This window comes from Hyaena hyaena, unplaced genomic scaffold, assembly GCF_003009895.1.
Source record: "Hyaena hyaena isolate Hyena2069 unplaced genomic scaffold, ASM300989v1 scaffold_37, whole genome shotgun sequence".
NCBI lineage: Eukaryota > Metazoa > Chordata > Mammalia > Carnivora > Hyaenidae > Hyaena > Hyaena hyaena.
The window spans coordinates 1745513-1770144 of NW_024080669.1; the positions used below are offsets into that span (position 1 = coordinate 1745513).

General features: G+C 49.9%; 2 protein-coding genes across 3 annotated transcripts; both read right to left on the reverse strand.

Moving 5' to 3' along the window:
- Positions 1-194: 194 nt before the first annotated feature.
- Positions 195-7640, reverse strand: HMBS (hydroxymethylbilane synthase). 2 transcript variants are annotated; one of them, XM_039229292.1, is made up of 15 exons: positions 7463-7640; positions 4998-5045; positions 4778-4831; positions 4404-4476; positions 3972-4021; positions 3831-3886; positions 3386-3463; positions 3080-3157; positions 2881-2956; positions 1846-1959; positions 1565-1603; positions 1224-1343; positions 928-981; positions 735-821; positions 195-636 (listed from the first exon to the last, which is right to left on the reverse strand). In XM_039229292.1, the coding sequence occupies exons 1-15, from the start codon at positions 7493-7495 to the stop codon at positions 463-465; spliced, it is 1134 nt and encodes a 377-aa protein (XP_039085223.1). In that variant the 5' UTR covers positions 7496-7640; the 3' UTR covers positions 195-462. The 2 variants fall into 2 exon arrangements, with proteins under 2 accessions (XP_039085223.1, XP_039085224.1); XM_039229293.1 differs by lacking the exon at positions 4998-5045.
- A 2261-nt stretch (positions 7641-9901) lies between these two features.
- Positions 9902-19906, reverse strand: VPS11 (VPS11 core subunit of CORVET and HOPS complexes). The gene is made up of 16 exons (XM_039229362.1): positions 19706-19906; positions 18969-19117; positions 18741-18876; positions 18037-18200; positions 17224-17471; positions 16317-16518; positions 15754-15905; positions 14558-14744; positions 13786-13932; positions 13473-13661; positions 13204-13365; positions 12841-12980; positions 12554-12756; positions 12264-12435; positions 10529-10751; positions 9902-10406 (listed from the first exon to the last, which is right to left on the reverse strand). Exons 1-16 carry the CDS (start codon positions 19890-19892, stop codon positions 10242-10244), a joined length of 2826 nt encoding a protein of 941 aa, XP_039085293.1. The 5' UTR covers positions 19893-19906; the 3' UTR covers positions 9902-10241.
- Between the last annotated feature and the right edge of the window lie 4726 nt (positions 19907-24632).

Genomic DNA, 24632 nt, shown 5'->3' on the forward strand with positions numbered 1-24632 from the left:
GGCTCATCTGATAAGACACACGGGTTAGCCGGAGAGGGGCAGGTCCTAGGTTTGTCCATCACGGCTCTTGGTGTTTCCTGGGAGACCATTTGAAATAACTGGCAGACACCAAAAATGTCCCGGAAGAACGTTGGACATAGGTCCCCTAGAGTAAAAGGTTTTGCGTTCGTCCTTTACTGCAACCTCAACAAAAACAAAGTCAGAGCCGGTTTATTAGTTGACTTGGTTACATTCAAAGGCTGTGGCTTGAACTTTTTCTCTAAAGAGATGAAACCCCCACCTACTGAGGAGGCAAGGCACTCACCACAGCCCCAAGGTGAGACAAGTCCCTGGAGGTCTCTGACCTTGCAGTTCAGTCCCCTGGGGTAATCACTCCCCAGTTAGCAGTGAGAACGGGGAACTGTGGGCTGGGATGCAGGCACTGAATTATAGCAGCCCAGACACCTGTGCCCCGCAGACCAGTTAGTGGGCATCGTTAAGCTGTCGCGCAACATCCAGAATGTTCTTGGCTCCTTTGTTCAGCAACAAACTGGCCAGGCTGATGCCCAGGTTCTCAGCAGCCAGCTGTGCTTGTCGTGGAATGTTCCGGGCAGTGATCCCCACCAGCTGTGGATCGTCCTCTGGGCCATCTTCATGCTAGGTGAGGGAAGGGAAGGGGGATTTGGTGAGCACGAAAAAGGAGGAAACAGGCAGGTTTGTCTCTCACCCCCTCCCTCACCCTCCAGCTTTGGCACCTGGGCGGTGACACAAATGGTGGCCTGCATGGTCTCTTGCATGCTATCTGAGCCGTCTAGACTCCAGACTCCTCCAGTCAGGTACAGCTGGGAAAGGAAACGGTTATCTCAGCATATTCTGAGAGAACTGGTTAGAAACCTATGCTCTCTTGGACAATTCGAGATGCCCAGGGACAAATGTCACAGTGCTTACTTGCCCGTCCTTCATAGCGGTGTGCACTGCCACTGGCACGCTGCAGCCTCCTTCCTGCAATGAGAAGTTGCCCTGTGAACCCCAAGGACTCTTGATAGCACTCTGTCGTCACCAGAACCCTCAGAGACAGAGAGACCTCTGAAGACATACCTGAAACAGGCAGGGGCCCAGTCCCGCCCATACATTCAAGAATGAAGTTAACATTAAATAAAGAGCATTCATTTGAGAATTCTCCCCCATGGCTATGCCCAACCCCCCAAGTCCCCACCCCTCCGTCGGTGGAACACAGGTCCTACCAGGTGCCTCAGGAAGGCTCGCTCGGCAATGCAGCGAAGCAGGGTCTCAGGATCATGCAACACACCCACCAGATCCAGGATGTCCTGGTCCTTGGCTCGGACTTCCACGCCCAGGGCACCCTGATGGAAAGACAGCCTAAGACGTCAGGCCTAAATCTCTCCCCCACCAGTGGAGCTGAGGATGGGAACCAGCTCACCTCCACCTGCTCCCCGGGGTCTCTTTTAGCCCAGAAGCCTCCCGAGGCCTCCCCCTCCCTAGAAATGTTTATGCAGAAGGTTGTGAGCTTTTTGATTGAGAACAAAAGTGCACATCAACGCATGGCTTCCGGGCGCTGACATACCTGACCCACAGCATACATGCACTCCTCCGGGTGTAGTATCTGCAAGGGCGGAAAAGGCACTCAAGAGGGTGGTACTGGGGGGTGCTAAAACCAGACAGTAGTGAGAGGGGCTTCCCTACCACATAGAAAGCCTAGGTAGGCAAAAGTGGGGGTCTGGCCTCTGATCCCCAATCTTCTGGACTCACTTCCAGCTCGAGCCTTAGAGGCAGGGTGTTGAGAAAGCATACAGGCAGGAACAGGAGGGAAGATTCACTGGGGACAGAACAGGGACAGCCCCTTACCTGCCCCACCCGGTGCTGCCAGCCCATGCGCTGCAGGCCAGCTGCGGCCAGGATGATGGCACTGAACTCCTGAAGTTCATCCAGCTTCTGAAGCCGTGTGTTGAGGTTTCCCCGCTGCGGGGAGATGCTTAGGACGACAAGCAATGGGCCATTTGGAGCCTCATGCTGCTTCTCTGCCTGAGTCCTTCTGTCTCTGACTAACATCTCACCCTTAGTTTTCAGCTTACTGATAACAGCTAACATTTAGGTAATTACTAACACTTAATTGCTACATACCAGATGCTGATCTAAAGTGCTTTACATACGTCTATTTAATTTTCACAATCCTATGAGGTAGGATTTCCATTTTACAGATGAGAAAAATGATACAGAGAGGTTGAATAACTTGCCCGAGATAACAAGATATCTGGGAAGCATTCCCTGACCTCCAAGTCTGCGTTTATAGAGGTTCCAGCTAGAAGCTTCCAGAGAATTCCCTACTTTGTGTACTGGTGCACTCAACATGTACTATTTTGAAAATTAGCTTTACGAAACATTCGATATATTTGGAACCTCAAAATATAATGGAATATGAAACAAAAAAGGAAGCATCCTCCACCTCCCCTGTTTCCCAGTAATCACTGTTCAGTATCACTCTGTATTATCAATGCCTATTTGTCTCCAGGCAAAAATGTAAAATTCTATAAGCAAGGACATTTGGTCTCACCACTATCCCCAGTGCCAGGCACTGGCCTGGGCCTAAGAAAACATAAAAGGATTAGGGATGGATGGATGGATGGATGGATGGATGGATGGATGGATGGGTGGATGGATGGGTGGATGGGTGGGTGGGTGGATGGATGGGTGGATGGGTGGATGGGTGGATGGATGGGTGGATGGGTGGGTGGATGGGTTGATGGATGGGTGGATGGACGAATAGGGCAGACAGTCAAGGACAGATAGTCTGCTGGCCCATGGTCCTTTTCCTCTGAAACTGGCCCTGTGGACCCCATCTTCCTCCCTGGCTACTGCCCCCTGCCTCCTCTGAAAGGATACAATGCTCTTGAACTCCAGGTGTGGGAACTTTCTCTGCAGCTGGGCCGCTCTCCGCAGGGAGCTGGTTCCCACCACACTAGTCAGAGAGAGGGTTTAAAATGAGATTTAACCTGAGGCAGGCATGGTTCCATTCCTCTTCTACTTGGCCCTCCATTTTCTGTGCATGTCCCACCAGGATGCCTATCCGGACCCCACTCACCTCTTTTCCGGCAAGGTTTCTAGGGTCTTCCCAACAAATTTGGGGTGAAACACAACAGCATCATAGGGGCTCTCCCGCCTGGGGATGGAGGAAAAGTCACAGAATGAGGAAGAAATCTCAGTTAAGGTCACCTCCAGGGTCTCTCCTTAGCCAATTAACTGGCATTTTCTCTTTTCTGCCATGCCTGACACCCCTCAGGGCAAAGGGAAGAGCTCTAGAGGCAGAGGGCAGAGTCCCAAAGGGAAAAGCAAAGGCCAACATGATGCCTACCCCCTGCCCAGCCCCCCTGACTCGCAGAGCTCTTACTTGCAGATGGCGCCAATGGTGAAGCCAGGAGGAAGCACCGTGGGCAGGTCCTTCAGGGAGTGAACAACCAGGTCCACTCTAGAGAGAGAGAGAAGGCGGCAAGGAGAAAGGATCCCAGCAGCGTGCCTTCACCCCTCCTCTACCTACACCTGCCTCTACTCAGCCGCTCGCTTAGAGCACATCAGGAAGCAGACCTCAGGACCCTGAGACCCGCTCCTCCCCACCCTCCCTTCTGCTCCCAACCCCCAGCCAATCCTGCCCTCCAGGAAGTCAGATGGCTAGGAATCAGGACCCTCTCCTTTTCTGAGGCCTGAAAAACCCACATATGAGCCTCCCTCTAGCCAAGGGTTGAACCCTCACGGTCTAGCTGATATCCAGGTCTGATGTGCACTGGGGTCCTAGCCAGACACTGGGAGGGAGCCACGCTCTCCTGTCTTTCACGTACTCATTCTTTTCCAGCGCGTGTTCCAGCTCCTTGGTAAACAGGCTCTTCTCGCCAATCTGCCAGTCAAGAAAAAGCCTCAGAGTGAACCTCTTGGGGGAAGGAAAGAGGAGGGAGGGAAAGGGATTGGGGGAAATACATTACCTTAGAGAGCGCAGTATCAAGAACCTTGTCCCCTGTGGTGGACATAGCAACTGAGGAGAGAATCAGTCAGGTGTTCATTGATCGGCATTTACTGAGCCTCTACTAAGCCCTGCACTGTATAACTCCTAATGTATACAGAGGCCCCCCCCCCCCCCGCCCCGCCACACCAATGGTTGCCCTCCGGGAATCTATGATCTAGCAGGGAGACCAGACACATTCATCAAAAGACCCAAAGCAGATGTTAAATGCCAGGCTAGCCCAGGGAGTCAAAGCTAGAGGTATCCAGAGGAGTAAATGGCCCTCCAAAAAGCTAAGAATCCTTAGATGCATTGGGACCAAGCTTTGGGCCTAAGGGAAGGCAGAAATGTTGTGTTTTTCCCTCCAGAGAGGAAGGGCTTCCAGATAGCTTCCATTCCCGTCCAGAAAACTCACCGATTTCAAACTGCAGGCCTGGGTATAAGGACTTCAGCACTGCCACCACACTGTCTGTCTGTATGCGAGCCAGCTGAGGACAAACACGCAGATTAGTCCTGTCCTTCCCTGGCACTGCCCTGAGCTCACCCCCTCCCAGGGTTAGGGAGACCTGGAAGGAGCTGGAATTCAGAGAGGGGGTTGAATGCCCACGGAGGAAGGAGAGGGGCCTGGTGTGGTCTGCTCAGCTCAGCGACTGTCTCTCCACACACTGCAATATACTATTCTTCACGGGATTTAACACCCAGCCACCCATTTCCTCCATTCCTAACCCTCTGGGCCCCCCAACTCGTAATACTGTGGAGCCTAGAACTCTTGAGACGAACTGTACTCACCTGGCTCTTTCGGGTACCCACACGAATCACTCTCATCTTTGGGCTGTTTTCTTCCTGCAGAAAAAGTCCCCAAGTCACAGTCCCGTCTGTTCCTTGCGTGCCTCAACACCGTGTCCAAGAACCAGAATCTCTGGCTTGGAGGAAAAGAACCTCTGCCAGCCCCTGGCCTGTGGCCAGTGGACCTTAGAGTGGGAAAGTTCTCCGAGACTGGTCCCTTTACCTGCCTCAGCACCTGGCGCCCTCCTCCCAGATCCAGAGAAACAGAGCCCTGAGGGAAGCAATAGCAGGACCCACTGTTGCTGAAATAACCAGACACTGAGTCCCGAAGCCCATCCCGGCTAAGACGGTGGTGGGAGTGCTGCACACAGCCAAGTGGGCAGAGAGATAAGACCCATCAGCCTGGCCACAGGGAGGGTGGGCCCTGCAGCAGACGGGGGCAGGGCAGCTGGGGCCTCGAGGGAACTTGCGCTGAGTCACTGAGGACAAGTTCAGTATCCACAAGACATCAGGCGCTGGAGAAAGCTCCAGTGCCGCCTAGAAACTGAGAGCTACCCCACAGATGCCACACCATGGATCCCCTAATCTGGCTGGAATGCATACATAAAGGACTGGGGTCAAACAGATCCTATGTAGCGTCCTCCTCAGCCTCTTGGCCAGGTGACCTGGGGCACACCGTCCCATTAGTATCAGTCTGTTCATCTATAAAATGAAGGAGTTTGGACTCCAGTATTTTCTGCCGCTCATGTTCCAGGAGACTGAAAGGCTGAGCTGCCTACTGTCCATTCATCTAGAGTGCTCCCTCTGGGTTCACCAACCAGAGACATCAGGACGTCAGTGACCAAGCTAGGAACACTACGGGACATGGCTCTTCCTCCTGACAGGGCACCCTGGGCAAAGGTGTTCAGTGCCTAGCAGGTAGAATTGTGTTCCACAGTCTTAGGTCCTATTTCTTTCTAGACCAAAGAGTAGTCACTGCAGATAATGTCAACTTTCCCTACTGTGAGATCTTCAACCTGTGGAGTTGTTTTGCAGGCAGGACTCTGGGGCCTCTGTTGTTGGGGATGTGATAGCTGACTGCACCTGGACGCTAGTCTATTGCATTGCTATCACTTCTCCCATAAATAAACCCGAGGGACCCCGAGCAAATTAAGCTAGGCCTGAAATGCTAAACACGGCCCCTAAAATTCTGGGCCACTAGGAGCCCAGAGAAAGGAATCTAAGGTCCCAGAAACTGCTGGGTTCAAGCAATCCCTGAATTGCGTCGATTCTGCACAGCACACTTTATTCCATTAAAAAGATATTTTTTGGGGGGCACCTGGGTGGCTCTGTTGGTTAAGCATCTGACTTTGGCTCAGGTCATGATCCCATGGTTCGTGAGTTCGAGCCCCGCATCGGGCTCTGTGCTGACAGCTTGGAGCCTGGAGCCTGCTTTGGATTCTGTCTCCCTCTTGCTGCCCTCCCCTGCTCACACTGTTTCCCCCTCTCAAAAATAAATAAACATTTTTTTAAAAATAAGAAAAAGTTATTTATTGACCATGTACACTATTGCTCTTAATCTTCATGACAACCTATCAGGTAGACAGGGCAGGTATCTCTAGCACTCTGTTGCAGAAGCAACTGAGGAGTGAAATGACTTGCCTGGAGTCACACAGCTAACAATGGGCAAAAAGCAGGAGCTAGAATTTTCCTACTCCTAGTCTAGTGCTCAAGAATGTGTGCAATGGCAAAAAATCCCTCTCCTCACCAGCAGCCTGGACAACAGATCAGCAGCTGCCCATTTCTTTCTTTCTTTTTTTTTTTTCCTTTCTTTCTTTAATGTTTGAGAGAGAGAGACGGAGCCCGCGGGCAAGCGGGGTAAGGGGAGGGGGAGAGAGAGAGAGAGAGAGAGGCGCAGAGGATCGGAAGCGGGCTCTGTGATGAGAGCAGAGAGCCCAATGAGGGCCTCGAACCCACAAACCAGCTGAAGTCGGACGCTTTAACCGACTGAGCCACCCAGGCGCCCCTGCCAGTCTCTTTCTTATCTCTGGCTGGCAGTGGCATCCACTGGCTGTAGTTTGCATCTACACAACAGAGCTCGGGAGAGGAAGGCGCAAGGGTGACGCCCCACCCACCATCGTAACCCAAAGGTGTGTCTCAGCTGGGGACTTTGAGAACAGGCCAGGGCTGAGTGACCGCTAAAACGGAAAAAGGAGAGAAGGCGCACTTCCAAAATGTTTGTGTGCAATCGGGAGACTTGGGGGTACACTCTCCTCTAAGGATCCGAAGTGGAAGTGGTACATATTCCCAAGGTGGCCGAATGCTGCCTCCGCCCTGTCTCGTGTAAAAGGATCCCGATCTTGTGTAGATGAACTTATCCGGGCTGGTCACTTAAGTCTAGAGCCGTGGATGCCAGGCCCGGAGGAACCCCCTCCCCCTCGCCCCACCCCGCCCAGATCCTCGCAGGGGTGCGGGTTTCGTTCCAGACTATCCCTCCACTCTTAATCCCGCCCCCATCGCCCACTATCTCCCATCCTTCCTAAAGTCAATCCAGCTACTTGCCCTTTAAAAACTATTTCGACAAAAAAAAAAAAAGATGACGGATAGTCGATCTGACCAATAGACGACGGAGGATGGCAACCTGGGGCCAATCGTAGCTCAGCTAGTCAGGAACGCCAAAGTTGCGAGGGTCACCCGCTCAGTACTCACCGCCGTGGCGGCGGCGTTGCCGTTGCGGGACATGACTGTGCTCAGGAGGTAGGTCCGGGAGGCGCCGCCAGGGCCCCTGGGAGTCCGGGGAGTCCGGAGGGCCCGACCAACGGGGACCGGGTGCACGCGGGGTGCGAACTCCTCCTGCAGCCTCAGACTCCGGGCTCTCCGTCACTTCCGGCGCCCGCCCCCGGCGGGGAGGACCACCCTCGGGGCGGGAATTAGAAGGATTGCGACAGACCTGACCTTACCCTTCTGTTACCGGCCCTAATCTGCCAGGCTGGTGGGGACGCTGGGGACCCTGTCCGCCCCAGTCTTCCTCGCTGGTATCCTGGGCCTATTAACCATTCATTTCTTTTTTTTTTTTTTTTAAATGTTTTTTATTTATTTCTAGGAGAGAGAGAGAGAGACAGCGTGAGCAGGGGAGGGTCCGAGAGAGAGGGAGTCACAGACTGAAACAGGCTCCAGGCTCTGAGCTGGCAGTCAGCACAGAGCCCGACGCGGGCTCGAACCCACGAAGCGCGAGATCATGACCTAAGCGAAAGTCGGACGCTTAACCGACTAAGCCACCCAGGCGCCCCAACCATTCATTTCTTTTACGTATACTTCGTTCTGAGCGGGGAGTACTGATGGTGACTAAGAGATGCTCCCCACATTTACCCACAGAGCAGCCCTCCTCCTACCGCCGCCCAGAGGGTCAAGCCGAAGTTAGCAGGGCTCAGAGAAAGAGTATTCACTCTAAAATGCTGCGTTTGAAGGAAAGCGTCCTTGGGCAACTTCCATGCCCCGTCTGCTGGATTCAACACCTTCAGTTAAGAGGATGCTCTAGAGGGGCGCCTGGGTGGCTTAGTCGGTTAAGCGTCCGACTTTCGCTTGGGTCATGATCTCGCGGTTGGTGGGTTCGGGCCCTGCATCGGGCTCTTGCTGACTGCCAGCTCAGAGCCTGGGGCCTGTTTCAGCCTGTGACTCCCTCTCTCTCTGGCCCTCCCCTGCTCACGCTGTCTCTCTCTCCTAAAAATAAATAAAAAATTAAAAAAAAAAAATCTTTAAAAAAAAAAAAAAGAGGATGCTCTAGAAGGCTGGTCACCCAGAATTCTACAGCTCACTCTCCTTAGCTCTGGCACAAGCAATTAGTGCAGCTGATGCAGTGCTTCCTTTGTTCTGTTAAAACTTCGCTCTGCCACAACCCTGAAGTAGTCATCATTCCTATTAACTGAGGAGACTGGTGCAGAAATCAAAGGTCATGCCTAAAGACAACCCAAGTGCCGGGCACCCGGGTGGCTCAGTTGGTTAAGTGTCCCACTTCAGCTCTCAGCTTGGGTCATGATCTCACAGTTGGCAGGTTTGAGTCCCATATTGGACTCTGTGCTGACGGCGCAGAGCCTGAGGTCTGCTTTGGATTCTGTATTTACCTCTCTCTGCCCCTCCCCTGCTGGCACTCTGTGTGTGTGTCTCTCTCTCAAGAAATAAACAAGCATTAAAAAAAAAAAAAGACAACCCAAGTGGGAGCACCATCATTAATGGCACATTGTTAGTGGCAAAGGTGTCTTAGAGAAAGTGCTTCCTTCACCAACTATCTTAATAACCATGCACTGAGTGCCCACATGCTAACCACTATCAAGGAATTGGACACCCATTCGCTTGCTCCTTAGGCCTTCATAACGTCTGTACAAGGTGTTGTCATTCCTAACGTACTGATGATGAAGACACTGAGGTTCAGAGGAGGTAAGAGATGACCTAAATCAAACTAGGATTCAAACTTAGGTCAGCTGCCCCGAAGTCTGTACTTTTAGCCACTGCAAGTATAGCGTACTCTGCCTGTTGCACACACTACCTAACCTTTAAAGCACGATGTCCGAGCTACTTAATTCAGTTGAGCAAGACACAGGAGCAGTTTTCCGACACATTTACAGGCAGACACCTAGCCACACAAACTTCAGCTAGCAACTTCCGAGAGAGAGAGAGAGAGAAGTGTTTCAATAAAGGCCCTTTTATCCTGCTTCTCATCTGCATATGTGCTGCCGAAGCGAGCACGTCCTGCTTATCATCTGGTCCTAAATCTGGCAAGACACCAACCTATCCACAATGAAGGCAGGCTTAAACCCAAGGATTCGCACCAGAATCTGCCTCCTGCCTGAATACTTTGCGCAAACAAGAGCCACTGAGACCAGCCAGACTACAGAGCGGGCGCTGGTCTGGGGGGGCCTCGGTCCAGGTTGCTCCCAGAGCTCAGGTACCAGGCCTTTCATCACTGAGGCCCTTCAGGAAACTGGTCTACTGGAGGCCGCTGGCCCCACCCATTAATGGAATGAGGTCTTGTCAACATAACTTTCAAGGAACCATACAAGAAGGAAAGTTCTACAAAAACAGAGGGAAAAGTACATTTTGCACAACTAAGAATCACCAGGAAGTCCCCAGAATAAAACCTTCAACCCCCCAAACCATTATATTCTTTTATTTATAGACTCTGGGAGCAAGGACCCAAGCACAGCCTGGTGCTCTTGGATAGAGAATAAAGCAGCTATTGTCCACACTCGGAGGTTGCTGAGGTACCCTCCCCCGCTGGTCTGGAATGATCCACACTGCTCAAAAAGTCAACAGGAGGAACGGCGGGCTGGCCGAAAGAGGGAGAAAAAGTCCTCTTTAGTCCTGAGGGCTATGGCGTCAGATCAAGGTGGGTCCTGGGCATGTCTGCCTGACCCCTGTGCATTGGCCCGGCCTCTGTCCCCCATATCCCCGCTACTGTGCCCCCACTATCACACCCCTTCCCCTTAGCTGCTCAAGTGCCCCTCCTGGAGTGCATGAGCAAGTCCCGCTGCAGCCCAGCCTCCAGGCTTGCAGTCAGCCTGGCCGTGGGAGGGTCAGTCAGCAGAGTCAATTTGTTGAAAACCCCTCTGCCGAAGTAGTCAGCAATCACAGAGAAGCTATCGTTGGAGCACTTGAGCTGCAGGGAGAGAGGAGAGAAGAATCAGAACTGCAGGGGCCCCATCCTGAGTGAGGAGAGAAAAGACGCGAATGCTCCCAAGACTCCGTGAGGGGGGCAGTCATCTACCCACTCGTGCCCACCTGGTGCTGGAACTGATCGTGGAGATCGCGTTTCTGTTCCTGGGCACGGATCATATCCATGACCTTCCGGTTTTCAGGGAGGCAGGTGGGGCAGTCAGCGTCACTTTCCGAGTAACTCTCAAAGCAGTGCTGGTGGAAGGAGTGACCGCAGAGAAAATGGACCGAGGGCAACTCCAAGGCACTGTTACAGATGCTACACTTGGTCTTCTGGAAAATCTTCGGACTGCAGGCAAGGGAGACCAGAAAGGAGTGGCCAAGAGTGAGGGCAGAGCCAAGAGCCAGGTGTAGAGAGAAGGCAGCTGAAGTTGATGAGGAGGGGTCCCTGCTGAGGGACTACAAAGTCCTGGTCTTAACCTCCATAAGGGAGAGAAATGAGGACGCCAGTCCGGGCCCGCAGAGTCTCCATGTGCTCCCGGCAAGTCCGACTAACCCATTTCGTTTTCACAACCACCACTAAGTTGTCCTTCACAGTTTTTAAACATTTTTTATGTTTATTTATTTTTGAGTGGGGAGGAGAGCACACACACAAGTGGGAAGGAGAGCACACACCCAAGTGGGGGAGGGGCAGGGAGAGAAGGGGACGGAATCCAAAGCAGACTCTGAGCTGACAGCAGCGAGCCCGACACAGGGCTCAAACTCACAAACCCTGAGGTCATGACCTGAGCTGAACTCGGACACTTAACTCAACCGAGCTACCCAGGCAACACCCCCCCCCACCCCGCTTCGTTTTTAAATTGAAGTACAATTGAAGTTGCACTACGATCATCACAAGTGTAGCTACCATCTGTCACCACGCAGTGCTATTACCACACTGACTACATTCCCTGTGCTGTAGCTTTCATCCCTGTGACATTCATTCCGCAGTCGGGGAACCTTTACCTGTCTTTCAGATCTTTACTCAGATGTGACCCTTCCAGTCTCCATATAAACAAGAACCCGTGTGCACGCACATACACACAGCACCCTACTCTCCTTACTAAACTAGTTTTCTCCTTAGAACTTATAACCATCTAACACACTGTAATATTTTATTTAGAGTATTTAACACCTGCCTACCTCTACACTGTAAGCTCCACATGGCAGGGCTTGTCTCTGTTAAGAGCAGTGCTTGCCGTCTGACTCTTGATTTTGGCTCAGGTCATGATCTCACAGCTGTGAGATTGAGCCCTTCGAGGGGCTCCATGCTCAGCGAGGCGCCTGCTTAAGATTCTCTTCCTCTCTCTCTGCCCTCCCCTGCTCTCGCCCCCTCTCTTAAAAAAAATGTATTTTTAGAAAAGGTAAGCCATAGAGTCGTAAAAAAAAAAAATACCAGCTGTTAACATCCTCCAAAAACCCAATAAATAACAAACTTTGGAATAAACCATTCTTTGGAAATTCCCTATTAAAACAGATCTTCAAAAATGCAAAGTTTGAACATATTTTCATTTTTTGTTTTTTTAAATTTATTTTTAAGACAGAGAGATCATGAGTGGGAGAAGGCCGGAGAGAGGGAGACAGAGTATCGGAAGGAGGCTCCAGGCTCTGAGCTGTCAGCACAGAGCCCCGACGTGGGGCTCGAACCCACGAACTGTGAAATCATGACCTGAGCTGAAGTTGGATGCTTAACGGACTGAGCCCCCAGGCGCCCCGTGAACATATTTTCGTACACTCCTCTCTGACAGGTATTTAATGACGCACCCTGTGAAGAACAAGGTTATCCCGCCCGGACTCCTCCCGACATCTGGTTACCAAGTACCTTGCCTTGAGCTCCTGGATCTCCTGACGGATGCGGGTGGTCTCCTCTCGGTACCGCCGCACCCGCAGCTCATCCTGTGCGATCTGCTGGCTCTGTTTCTGTAGTTTTTGGACCAGGTAATCCCGGATGACCGACAGGGTGGCTGTGGAGTTGTGGGCCAGAGTCTGCACCACTGAGAGTGGGTCCAGAAGGAAACAGGACAGTGAATGGGGCAGCACCCTCGACAGAATGGAAGAGCCCTGCCCCAGATCTCGGCAGCCGGCACCCCGCCCCACCGCCCTCTCAAGTACCGAGAAGCGGGGGCATGAGGTTCTTGCTCTCGATGTGCTTGAGCACGGCCGCCACGCACTCCTTGCAGTCCTCCTCCTTGCGCGCAAAGTAGCTGAGCGCCTGCTCCCACAGGGACGGCTCCTGGTCCCCGTGGCGCTCGCACACGGCAATCACCTGCCGGTACTGCTCGTGCTGCATGTGGTAGTGCATGATCTGCTGGAACCTGGGGTCGGGGCAAGGCACGCCTCAGTGGCTGTCCCGGAAAACCAGATCCTCCCCCTTCCCCCAAAGTGGCCCGGAATCTTACAGCTTCCCCTGCTCATAGAGGTAAAGGACCCCGTCCTGGAAGTCGTGCATCTGGCAGAGGACCAGAGCCTTGTCAAAGACGTCGCAGAAGCGGCCACTCTTCAGCAAGGAGATGGCCTCCGCGTGAAGCTTCTCTTTGATCTAGGGAAGGAGGGCAGAGTTGCTGGGCTTAAGGGAAAAAAAATCACAAAGGTCTCTTGTGACGAGGCAAGTAAACTACCTCTTCGACTGCCTCTTCACGGAGGACCACTTAGCCCCCAAGGGTGAGGTGTCACTGGTCTAAAGAATGCAGCCAAAGGCAACCACAGAAGACGGAAGGGCGGTCTTTTCTCCGGTACCTCCTGCAGCTTCTGCCAGGCCTCACCTGCGGATCTTTCTCATGGGCCCAGTTCTGCAGCCGCAGCTCAAGGAGGGTGTCATAGATGCCCTGCGGGGAGTCGGGCTGGACTTCGCTCATGTGTTCCAGGAAAGCTTTCAACTCTCGGGGGTTGTTGGCAAAGATGGGGATGAACTCCTCTGAGTTGGCCTAGGGGGGCAAGGGAGGAGAGAGGAGGCCGAGTGAGCGGGTGTGGTACCCACGAGGCCCCAGAAGTGATCCCTGTTGTCCAAAAGCCAATCTCCTTGACGTCTCACCCTGCAGCTGGGAGTTTCCCTGTCACCTCGGCCTTCAAGGCTAGGCTGATAGTCGGTACACAGTCCTTTTAGCAACTGGGTCGTCTGCTCTGGTATGTGGTGCATGAGGATCTTGCCATAGCGTTTCATGTTGCTCTCTGCCTGCTCGAAAGGCAGCTTGCCGATGTACCGGAGGGCTTCCTGATAATTCTGTGGAGAGATAAAGGGCAGAGTAAGCGTATGCTCCTGCCTTCCCACCAGGAAGCACTTTCGTCATTCCGGGCATGTCCTAGGAAAAGAACAGGTCTCTGTCTGGGTCAAGAGTCTCACTTACCTTGATGTCCTCTAGCTGGATCTTTAAGTACCACTCGTGGTGTGCATGGTTCTCAGCCAAGTAGAGGGCATGGGAGTAGTAGCCAGCTTGCCGGAGGACCTTGATGGCTGTCTCCACATCAAAGTGGACTTCGCTCTCACTCTTGGTCTGCCAGGGAGATGGCAGACACAATCATTCACACAAAGGTTGTGGTTGGGGAAGGGAGAGGAAACATGCATCTAAGGCCAGATTCTTTTTTTTTCTTTTTCAGTGTGAACTCTAGGCCCAATGTGGGGCTTGAACTCACAACCCTGAGATCTAGAGTTGCATGCTCTACTGGCTGAGCCAGCCAGGTGCCCCCCGACAAATTCTTAAGATCATAAAGTCAAGGCCAGGAAGGTTGGAGACAAAAAAAAAAAAAAAAAAAATTTTTTTAAGGAAGTCCCTGGTTTTAAAATACTATGTCCTCTTGCTTCTCAGGAAGTTTTTAAAAGCTAAAGTCTTCCTCTTCCCCTATTACAGGGACTCCTCTGGGGACCCAAGAGCCCCCCATTGTTAATTCCCTGGGCTTAAATACCCTCAGAAGTTCAAGCATCATAAACGAGAAGGGAGACAGGAGAGAACTAACAAGAAAGACTATTCTTCTTCTGAGGTTATAGACCAGAGGGTCCTGGTCCCCAAATAAGGTGAGCCCTTTCCTCTCCCTGCATCTGCTGAAAATGGGCAAGCCCTGGTGAAGCCACCACCTGCTCAGCGGGGCCCTTGAGGAATCCACACCACCACCACCCTGCACCTTGATGAACTCCTCTAGCTTCGAGCTGTCCTTGAGCTTGGTATAGCAGTTGAGCAGCAGGGTGGTGTGGTCAGCATTGGCCAGGGACTGCCGGTGCAGGGTCTGCAGGTAGGCGGTCAGGTTGTGGATGCGCTGGGCATCCAGAAACTTGCGGATCACATAGGATGGCTCCAACTTTCCAATGGTTCTAGAGACGCATGCATCAAAAGCATCTGGATCAGCATACTTCTCAGACTTTCACATGCCTAGGAATCACTTCTAGATCCTCAGCAGGTGTGGGGGGGGATGGGGGCCGCGAATCTGTATTTCTAACAAGTCCCAGATGATATCAATGCTACTGACTGTATACCACATAAGACGCAAGGCTAACAGAGCACTGGTTTTGGCTGAAACTTGGCTGAAAATAAGAATTCTAGGAAGGTAGAGAAAGAGACCAGATAAGTTCCCACAACCTCTTAGTAGGGCAGAAAATTTCAAGAATTAGTATCAAGGGAAGAAACTGTGGGAAGCCAAGAGATGAAGAGCCCTTTCCCTTTAAAGAATCAGGTCAAGGGGTGCCTCGGTAGCTCGGTCGGTTAAGTGTCTGACTGTGGCTCAGATCATGATCTCAGGGTTCATGAGTTTGAGCCCAGCATCGGCTCTCTGCTGTCAGTGCAGAGCCCGCGTCAGAATAAACTTTTTTTAAACTAAGTAAGCTTTATGAAAGCCCAATGTGGAACTCGAACTCATGACCATGAGATCAAGAGTCGTGTGCTCTACCAAGTGAGCCAGCTAGGTGCCCCAAAAATGAATATTAACAAAGACCAGGCTAAAGTTTAAAATAAGAATGGGTGCCCAGCTGGCTCTCTCCGTAGAGCATGTAACTCTTGATCTCAGGGTTGTGAATTCAAGTCCCACATTGAGCATGAAATCTACTTAAAAAATAGATAGGTAGATAGATACATAGATAGGTAGATAAAAATAAAATAAAGTTTAACACAAGAAATACTCATCAGCTCCACTGCATCCTGGTCATGTAATATTTGACCCTAAATGTTCCCTTTACAACCAACTGTACCAACTTCTCACCCAGGCCATCAGAGTTTCTACAGGGAGAAAGGATGGCTCCTGGTAGAGTCCACGCCCCTAACCCAAGCCCAGGTGTTAGTCTATCTGGCTGCACTCAGACCTATATTCTAAAGCACCCCAAGACCGACCGGATATACTGTTGAACAGCCCCATCGTGGTTGCCCTTGCTGTAGAGATGGTCCCCATACTGCATGAAGATCTGAGCCAAGCCATCACTGTCCAGGTGCTGGCTCTTAGCCAGGTTAATGGCCATCTCAAATAGGTTCTTCTTAAACAGCATCTGCAAGGGGAGAGAGATTAGAAAATGGCTGGCAGCAGTCCTGAGAAGACACCTTCCCAGAACGCACCTACAACACACAACCCACACAGTCCTGGAGTTCTGATCTGCCTGGATCCTAGATAGGGCAAGACCTCTCAGGTACCCCGAAGACCAACATGGCCTCATTTCCCAAGGCTCTCTGCAGACAGTGGACCCTGAGAGTAGACTCAGGCTCCCAGCCACTACTTTACTCTAAAACCTCATCCCAGACCATTTACCTTGTAATTCAGCCCTAAGGGAGCTGGATAAGGCTGTGCCCCAAAGGGAAGGAAACAAACACCCTGGCCAAGGTGACTTGGCCTCCAAGGGGAGCCCATTCCTACAACTGTGTCTGGGTGTCCCTGGCCAGCTCTGGGAACCTGGTGGCCTTGCCTCCAGTTTGGTCTGTGTGTCCTTCTCCTGTAGCGCGTGGACCCGCCCATCCCGCGTCAGCACGTACAGGGAGCCCCACTCAGCAAGAACGTCCACGACATCCTCAAAGACGGCACTATAGGCTATGAACTTGTTGCACAGGTCGTAGACATTGAGGATCTGCTTGTCGGAGCTCTGGGAGTCCCTACTGGTAAACTCTGACCTGTGTGGGAAAGAAAAAGCACCAGATATCTGCCCCAGCTCGGCCTGAGCTCCTCCTTACAGGACAACTTTGGTGCTGCCCCCTCTGCCCAAACAAATCACCCCCTGGCCCCTCTAGCAGCATATCCCATAAATGCAGCATTGCACAGGCAGCCGGAGGAAGAGAACATATAGACCTAACCTAATCCTTCAGGATCACATCCTTAACATTAGCGATAGATTAAAAAAATTAAGAACATCCAAACACCCATTCATATAACATAATTAGCTCCTGTATATGCGAGACACTGTGCTCGGTGCTGACCGAAAATAAACAAACATTGAGAGGGACCATTTCCATGAAGAGCCTGCCACCCCTTTTCAGGTGGCTTAGAATAAAAATACTGTGTCCTGAACTCCCCAGCCCTTTCTAACTTCTCAACTACTCATTTCCTTGTTCCACCACCCAGTTTGTTTTGACCGAAGAGTAAGAAAACCAAAAACGGGTCCAAAATTCCCTGGAGCATTCTAGTGCGATTAACAAATACCTGCAGCAAGAACACATTTTTTTCAGTAAAAAAGTTACAATGGAATCTAGGCGTGAGGACAACGTACAGAAAACCAAAGTAGGAGCTTGACAGGGTCCGGGTATTAGGATTTTGAAATCATGTTAATTCTGGGGAACAAGGGCAGCCTTCTCCCTTTCCCTTGTCCCTGGAGTCCTTACTTGGGAGAAACCTTCCGGTCACGGGAAACAATGACAAGGTAGCCTCTAAACCAGTGAGCAATGAGTTTATGGCCCTCAAAGGCAAAGCAGGGACCACGTTCATCAGGCTGGTACAAGTAGACACATTCATCTCCAGCCACTATGAACTGCAGGTCCTGAGAAGGGTCGCTTAGAGCTGAGCAACGCAGGCCACAACCATGGGTGTCCAACTCCACACGAGGATAGTCCTTTCCAGAAACTATATAGGACTGCAAGAAAAAAGGCGTTAATAGGCTCCCTTTCAGAGGAGGCATCTAAGCCTTCCCAAAGGTATTCCCATCTCCATACTAGCTCGCTCTCCTTTTGACTCTCAGCACCCTAACACTTTCCCTGGCTCCTTACTTTGTCCATTCACCGTCAACCATCTCTTCAATATATAAGCAGGAAACACAATTTCTTCCTCTGTGTGTACGGTCACTACCTACTACAGGAATCCTGCCACTACAAGAAATGCCAAAATCTCGAACTGTTTAATCAGAAGACTATTCCTAAGAGCAGGCTGTTAGAAGTTAAGAGCACCAGGAACCAGCAAAGTAAACAATTTTTCCAATGTCACTTAAGTTAGGAAGAAAAAGCAGGTCTTTCACTACAAGCCCGTAGTTCTCTTCCTAACTCTGACTCTTCCTTGTCTCTTAAGTGAAGAAATAAAACGTTAAGCCGAGCCAACGCCTCGAGGCCACATGATGAAGAGATTAAGAACGCTACCTCTCTTGTCACTTCCTCATCCTAGGCCCCTTTCCTGCCTGCCCCTAACAGTGCAGGCCCCCATCACACCTGAACGTTCTCAGTTGTCACAACAAACAAATGAGTGGTCTTCCCTGCCTGGCGAAAGGCCAGTCCAGTAACAGGATAGTTGCCTTTGTGCAGAATCTGGGTCTTGCTATGCCTGTCCCGCGTGATGTCTCCTTTGTTCAATGTAACACTGCCATCCGTGAAACCTGGAGGGAAGCAGGAAACAGCACTTCATTGAGGCTGAAAAGATCAGGAAGCACAGAAGGGGAAAAAGACCACTGAAGGCACGTGTTAGAAGTGACAAGCTTTCAGGGTGCTTTGGTGGCTCAGTCAGTTAAGCATCTGATTCCTGATCTCGGCTCAGGTCAGAACTTCATGGTTTGTGGGAACAAGCCCTGCGTTGGGCTCTGTGCTGACAGGAGGAGCCTGTTTGCGATTCTCTCTCTTTCCCTGTCTCTCTACCCTACTTGTTCTCTCCGGCTCTCAAAATAAATAATTTTTTTAAAAAAAGTGACAAGCTTTCTCCTTATACCTGACTTTTACAACAGTTAACATAAAAATCGGCGCATACAGACTCTTTTTCAAAGAATAAAACTAAATGCTTTCCTACTCCAAACTTTAGTATCTCAAAGGACTTAGTTCGATACAAAGTAGTCTCATTAAAAGAGCAAGGAGGAGCTGCAGAAGCAACTCTGAAGAACATCCATAAAAATCACGGAGTGTTAGCTTTGCCTTCTTCTGCTTACCGATGGCCATAAAATTGAGATTTTCATGGACAGTCAAACAAGACACAACAGTAGGCTCTGTTCCTGGGATGGCAGGGAAGATGCGAGTGCAGAGTGGATTGCCACCATCTCTCTTTTCCAGGTTCCAGATCTTCACCTGTGAACAGACCTCAGCCGTGTGAATGCTAGTCACCCTCCAACAACCGTTCCTTGGGTCTGGGTCTTGCCCACTTTCTTTCTAGGACTCACCAGGGGGTTGATGCCTTCTTCATCTTCACCAACAGATGCCAAAATATTGTGCTGCTTCAGTTGATAAAGGTGTGTAACCCGTAGTTTATAGGCTTGGAAGCCTGTAAGCTGTAGAGAGCGGGGCAAGAACCAGATTTGGCCTTCCATATGTGCAGAATAGTCAAGGAACCTCCTTTCCAGGGAGAGACTTGTATTTAGACCAGAACCCTGATAACTGCTAACATGTATTATTCAAGCTCTTTAAAATATTCAAGGACTTCCCCACATATTATCTCCCAAAAGTTCCCCATCTTAAAAACAGTGAAAAAGGAGACCAGAGCTTAGTAGCAATAATATGAAGAACAAAGCAGCACATTTCCAGTCTCATTTATCTCCTGGCCCACAATTCGGGCAGGGGAGATCATGACACCTTACACATTCACCTTGTAAAGCCAACCTGCATACACTGTTTACACTGATCTTAAAAATAGCCTTGCCAAACTGATACCTTACGCCTCTTTCACAGAAAAGTAAATAGAAGCCCAAAGAGGTTACGTGACTTGCCCACAATTGCTCAGTTGGCAACAAGTGAGAGAATGGACTTCCTTCTTTCTTCCCTCAGGCCACAGAAGAACCACTGGGCGCCCACCTAAAGCAAAGTGTCACGTAACACGAACCCCTCGGACCAACAGATTCCATCCCGGCTGGATCGCTTCAGGGATCCGGGGAGGGAACCGACAGCTCCGGAGGAAGGATATCTCCAAAGACGAGGCTCCCTCGGCCTGAGTCGCAGACAGTGATGCCAGGAGGAAGGCAAAGGAACTTAGAAGCACCGGGTCCCGGGGCAGGTGCAGCCGCGGGAGCAGCCCCATCACTGCCCAGCGGCTCTTTCACCAGCTCCTTGTCGAAGAAAACGAAACGCCGCCACTGCAGGTAGGCCGCCATCTTGGCCGAACGTCCCCGCCTCTGGGGGAGAGGTCATGTGAGAGGGGCGGGCGGATCACGTGAGCCGAGAGCTTCCGGGAGCCTGAGTACACATGCGCCCTGGCGTCCAAGTGACAACTTCCCTCGGCGGGGAGAGCGGGCGGGGCCGCGTGGGGTAGGAGTACCCTGCGGTCATTCTCCCCGCGGTTTGCCAACTTGCCGGCTCTGTACGTTCGCTGGCTAAAATGCGTCTCAAGTGCTGGACCCTTGTCCCTTCACCTCGTTGAGCATCGGTTTCCTCCTTTATTAAATTCGTGAGCAATGAAAGCTCAAGATGAGGAATATCACACGCTTTAATTGTAACCCACAGTGCTCAAGTAGATTATGACCAGACCTCCTAGGACTGTTTTCAGGCATGAATAAACCAATGTATATGAAACTGTTTTTGCAGCTGTGGGAGCGGAGACCTAAAATTAGGAGTTTGTGCAACTAGATAGATTGCGAACTATAATCAGTGTCTTACGTTCATTTTTGTGTCCCTCTGTCAGTGTGTGGCATGCATTTGACAAGTAAAATCTGTTTCTTAACGAAGCTAGGAAGTATTCATGGGGCAGGAACTCACAAGAACGCGGTCTTTCTGGGGCGCCTGGGTGGCTTAGTCGGTTAAGCGTCCGACTTTCGCTTAGGTCATGATCTCGCGGTTCGTGGGTTCCAGCCCCGCGTCGGGCTCTGTGCTGACTGCCAGCTCAGAGCCTGGAGCCTATTTCGGAGTCTGTGTCTCCCTCTCTCTCTGACCCTCCCCTGCTCACGCTGTCTCTCTCTCTCTCTCTCCTAGAAATAAATAAAACATTAAAAAAAAAAAAAGAATGTGGTCTTTCTTTCCCTTTCCATAGTGGGAGAGTATGGGACATAAGTCGAACATGGGGAAAAGCCTGGACCAGCAGCAGCTCTGGGAGCTGAGTGATTTAACGAGTGGCAAGTGCTTAAGATATTCCATGGCCACCCACCATTTCCATCTCTGGCTAAACCAACGGTTCTGGGGAAAACTGTAGGTATACAGTTTGGTGTCACAAGGAGCTCTGTACAAGAGTGACAGTCATTTTGAGATCATACGGACACACGAAAAAGTGACCATGTGGTATTTGTTAAGTTTGTTTTTGCATCCCTCTCTCCCACAACTTTTCATTTCCAGAACATTTTCTTTTTATTCCCACCAGCTGGAGTTCCCAGAAAGCAGGGGCTGTGTTTTGCTGACCATGAACCAGCCCTAACAGAGCCTGGTGGAGGCTCCCTGTTTGGTTGAAGGAATGAATGTGGATCATTTTCCTCTTACCCCTCTGGTCCTCAATCTGGTTGACACGAAAGGTAATGTCCATTTGCTAAAGAGATAAGTGAGGGGAAGAAATTGTATAGCACACAGATTTCCTGACTTCTAGCTCAGACTTCTTTCCTCTGTCATAGTTTCAGGATGTAAACCGTGAGTAGAGGAAGCATAAATAGGGACTAGACTTGACCCACTTTCAACAGCTGAGTATATTTTGTACCACTCATTAGAATTTTTGGAAGTGTGTTATGTCAGTTGTTAAGACTGAATAACATGTTAAAAGAAGCAATGTGGCTCAGTCCATAGAGCATGTGACTCTTGATCTCAGGGTCATGAGTTCAAGCCCCATGTTGGATAGAGTTTACATTAAAAAAAAAAGCAGCGATTTGAGGACAAGGGGTGGGTGAAGTAGGTAAAGGGGATTAAAAGGTATTTACAAAAAAAAAAGACACAGGGATGGAATGTACAACATAGGGAATACAGTCAAGAATATTGTACAAACTAAAAAAAAATGCATTGTATAAACTTTGTATGGTCACAGATGGTTAACTAGATCTACGAGGGAACCATTTTGTAATGTATATAAATATGTACACTTGAAACAAATACAATGTTATATATAAATCATTTTTCAAGAAAAGAAAGAAGAAAAGAAGCAATGTGAAATACAGAGATGTGAACAGCAGAGTGGCATCTTTTTTTTTAAAATTTTTTTTTTAATGTTTCATTTATTTCTAGGAGAGAGAGAGAGAGAGAGCATGAGCAGGGGAGGGTCAGAGAGAGAGGGATATACAGACTGAAACAGGCTCCAGGCTCTGAGCTGGCAGTCAGCACAGAGTCCGACGCGGGGCTGGAACCCACGAACTGCGAGATCATGACCTAAGCGAAAGTCGGACGCTTAACCGACTAAGCCACCCAGGCGCCCCACAGAGTGGCATCTTTGTTGTTGACTTAGGTGCTCCCCCTACTGTCTAATGACAGAGGCCCAGAATCTTCCATCTGAACCTGGTAAGGCCTATGCTCATTTGGTCTTCTTATTGATGAGGGTACAAAGGCAGAGACTGGTGACCCACTGCACCTCTTCAGACTCACTGTCTTCCTTCCCTTCCTCCTTTTGGGAAACATGTATCGAGTACTCACTATTCCTGCAATTGTACCAAATGCCCAGAATATAAATGTGAACCAGACGTGGTTTTTGCCCTTTAGGGGGCTCAGCCACCACCGTGGGGGACAGACATAGAAATGACCACAAGTAACCAGCCCTGAATTTCATATAATGAATTATACCTAACAGAGTGCTTTCACTTTTTATGGACTTTTCATAGCAACCATCTGCAGAAGTATCATTATCTCTGGTGAGAAACAGGAGTCTCTAAGAGATTCAAGCAACCTCTTGAGCAAACACATGAAAGTTTTTCAGTTCCCGAACCTTTAATTAGATCCTTTACTGGAGTGTGAAGCCAGGCTGTGCTTGTCAGAACACAGGATTTGTCTTTTTGTTATACTTGTCTGAATCCAGGAACTTCAGGATAGTGAGGAAGATAAGCAGAAAATGATGTACTAATTCAGTTACAGTTCTGCATTCGGAGAACTTGAGTTCTGAAGAGACTAAAGAAGCAATTCAAGTCTTTAACTTGGAATTAAAGGATCACATCTCAGAGTCAAGGATTGCCTAGCAGTGGCCTCTCTTTTCCCCATTAGGGAAGAAAGTGCTGCCCGTGATGTATGAAACAGTCATATTCACTGGAGCAAAACAGGAACATTTCTTGTTTTGGCTTCAAACTTTAATTTTCTACCAGTCCTCCCCCTCCGCCCTCCATCTGACTCTCTGGGTAGAAAACCATTTTCTAGACTACTGAAAAGTCTGGGTTTTTTTTTTCTTAGCCCCTAAAAGGCTATCAAAATTTCCACTTTAGCAACAGGACAGCTGAAATTTCCACTTTAGCAACAAAGAAACTCAGAGGGCTCCCCATACAAGTTCCAAAGCTACAGGGAACAGGAGGAAGCAATTAGCTCATTATTGACTGTGAAAATCTGGCCAAAAAAAAAAAGAGGGAAAGGAAATTCCCCATGAACTTGGCAAAGCACTTAACCAAGCTTTTAACAAATGCAGTAGTCACTTTTAAGTTGTATTGTTCTAGAGTAAGAATAAAAACAAGTGGTTAACTAATGTGTACTTGGGGCTTAGGCTATCCGAAGCACTAGACTAAGTACATTACCCCCTTCTACATCAACCCTGTGAGGCCAGCACCAGCATGTCGCTTTTACTGATGTGGCAATTGAGGCTCAGGAAAGCTGAATAACTTGCCTAGAGTCAAACAGGTAGGAAGTGGTCCTACAGGTAAATCCAAGTCTGTCCAACTCTAAAGCCCCATATTCTGGATGCTCGATTTTTTTTAGAAGCCAATTCCATAAATTTGCTCATAAATCTGAGTGATTTTCTAGGTGTTCATGAAATCACAGAATACAAGAACACTAAAAGCCTTGCTTTCTCTGGACACATAATCATCCCTATCTCAGTGCAAACTGGGAAATATCCCCAATACTTTGTCTCCTCATCCACCCCCACCCATCCAATTCAAATTCATAATACCAGGACTGAAGAAATGCATCAGTATTCTTTTTTTTTTTTTCATTTTTTTAAGTTTTGTTTTATTTACTTTGGAGAGAGAGAGAGAGAGAGAGAGAGAGAGAGAGAGAATCCCAAGCAGACTCCGCACTGACCATGCAGAGGTCAGTGGGGGGCTCGAATTAATGAACTGTGAGATCATGATTGGAGTTGAAATCAAGAGTTGGATGCTTAACCAACGAGCCACCCAGGCGCCCCTGTACCCTTACTTGTATTATTAAAGATAGAGGGGCTGTCATTTACTGCTGTTGGCAATGCATACGGTAAACCTCTCCGGAGGGCACTTGTCAATACGTATGAAATGCCTAAAGAGGAACGTAAGCCTGCATAGGCACTTCTAGGAATTTATTCTTTTTTTTTTTTTTAATTTTTTTAAATGTTTTTATTTATTTCTAGGAGAGAGAGAGAGACAGCGTGAGCAGGGGAGGGTCAAAGAGAGAGGGAGTCACAGACTGAAACAGGCTCCAGGCTCTGAGCTGGCAGTCAGCACAGAGCCCGACGCGGGGCTGGAACACACGAACCACGAGATCATGACCTAAGCGAAAGTCGGACGCTTAACCGACTAAGCCACCCAGGCACCCCGGAATTTATTCTTTTTTAAAAATTTTTTAAATATTTTATTTATTTCTGAGAGAAACGGGGGGGGGGGGCAGCGTGAGCAGGGGAGGGTCAGAGACAGTGGGAGACACAGAATCTGAAGCAGGCTCCAGGCTCCGAGCCAGCTGTCAGCACAGAGCCCGACATGGGGCTCGAACCCACGAACTGTGAGATCATGACCTGAGCCAAAGACGGACACCCAACTGACTGA

Bases quoted from the DNA above. Each gene is read 5' to 3' on its own strand.
- HMBS (XM_039229292.1), bottom strand. From the start codon at position 7,495: ATGTCCCGCAACGGCAACGCCGCCGCCACGGCG. The intron at 5,046-7,462 runs GTGAGTACTGAG...TGCTTCCCTCAG, and splicing joins GCAACGCCGCCGCCACGGCG to GGCTCTGTTTCTCTGGATCT. The intron at 2,957-3,079 runs GTGAGTGGGGTC...CTCTCTGACTAG, and splicing joins GAAACCTTGCCGGAAAAGAG to TGTGGTGGGAACCAGCTCCC.
- VPS11 (XM_039229362.1), bottom strand. From the start codon at position 19,892: ATGGCGGCCTACCTGCAGTGGCGGCGTTTCGTTTTCTTCGACAAGGAG. The intron at 12,981-13,203 runs GTGAGGCCTGGC...CTCCTTCCCTAG, and splicing joins CCCATGAGAAAGATCCGCAG to ATCAAAGAGAAGCTTCACGC. The intron at 10,407-10,528 runs GTGGGCACGAGT...CTCTCCCTGCAG, and splicing joins ACGATCAGTTCCAGCACCAG to CTCAAGTGCTCCAACGATAG.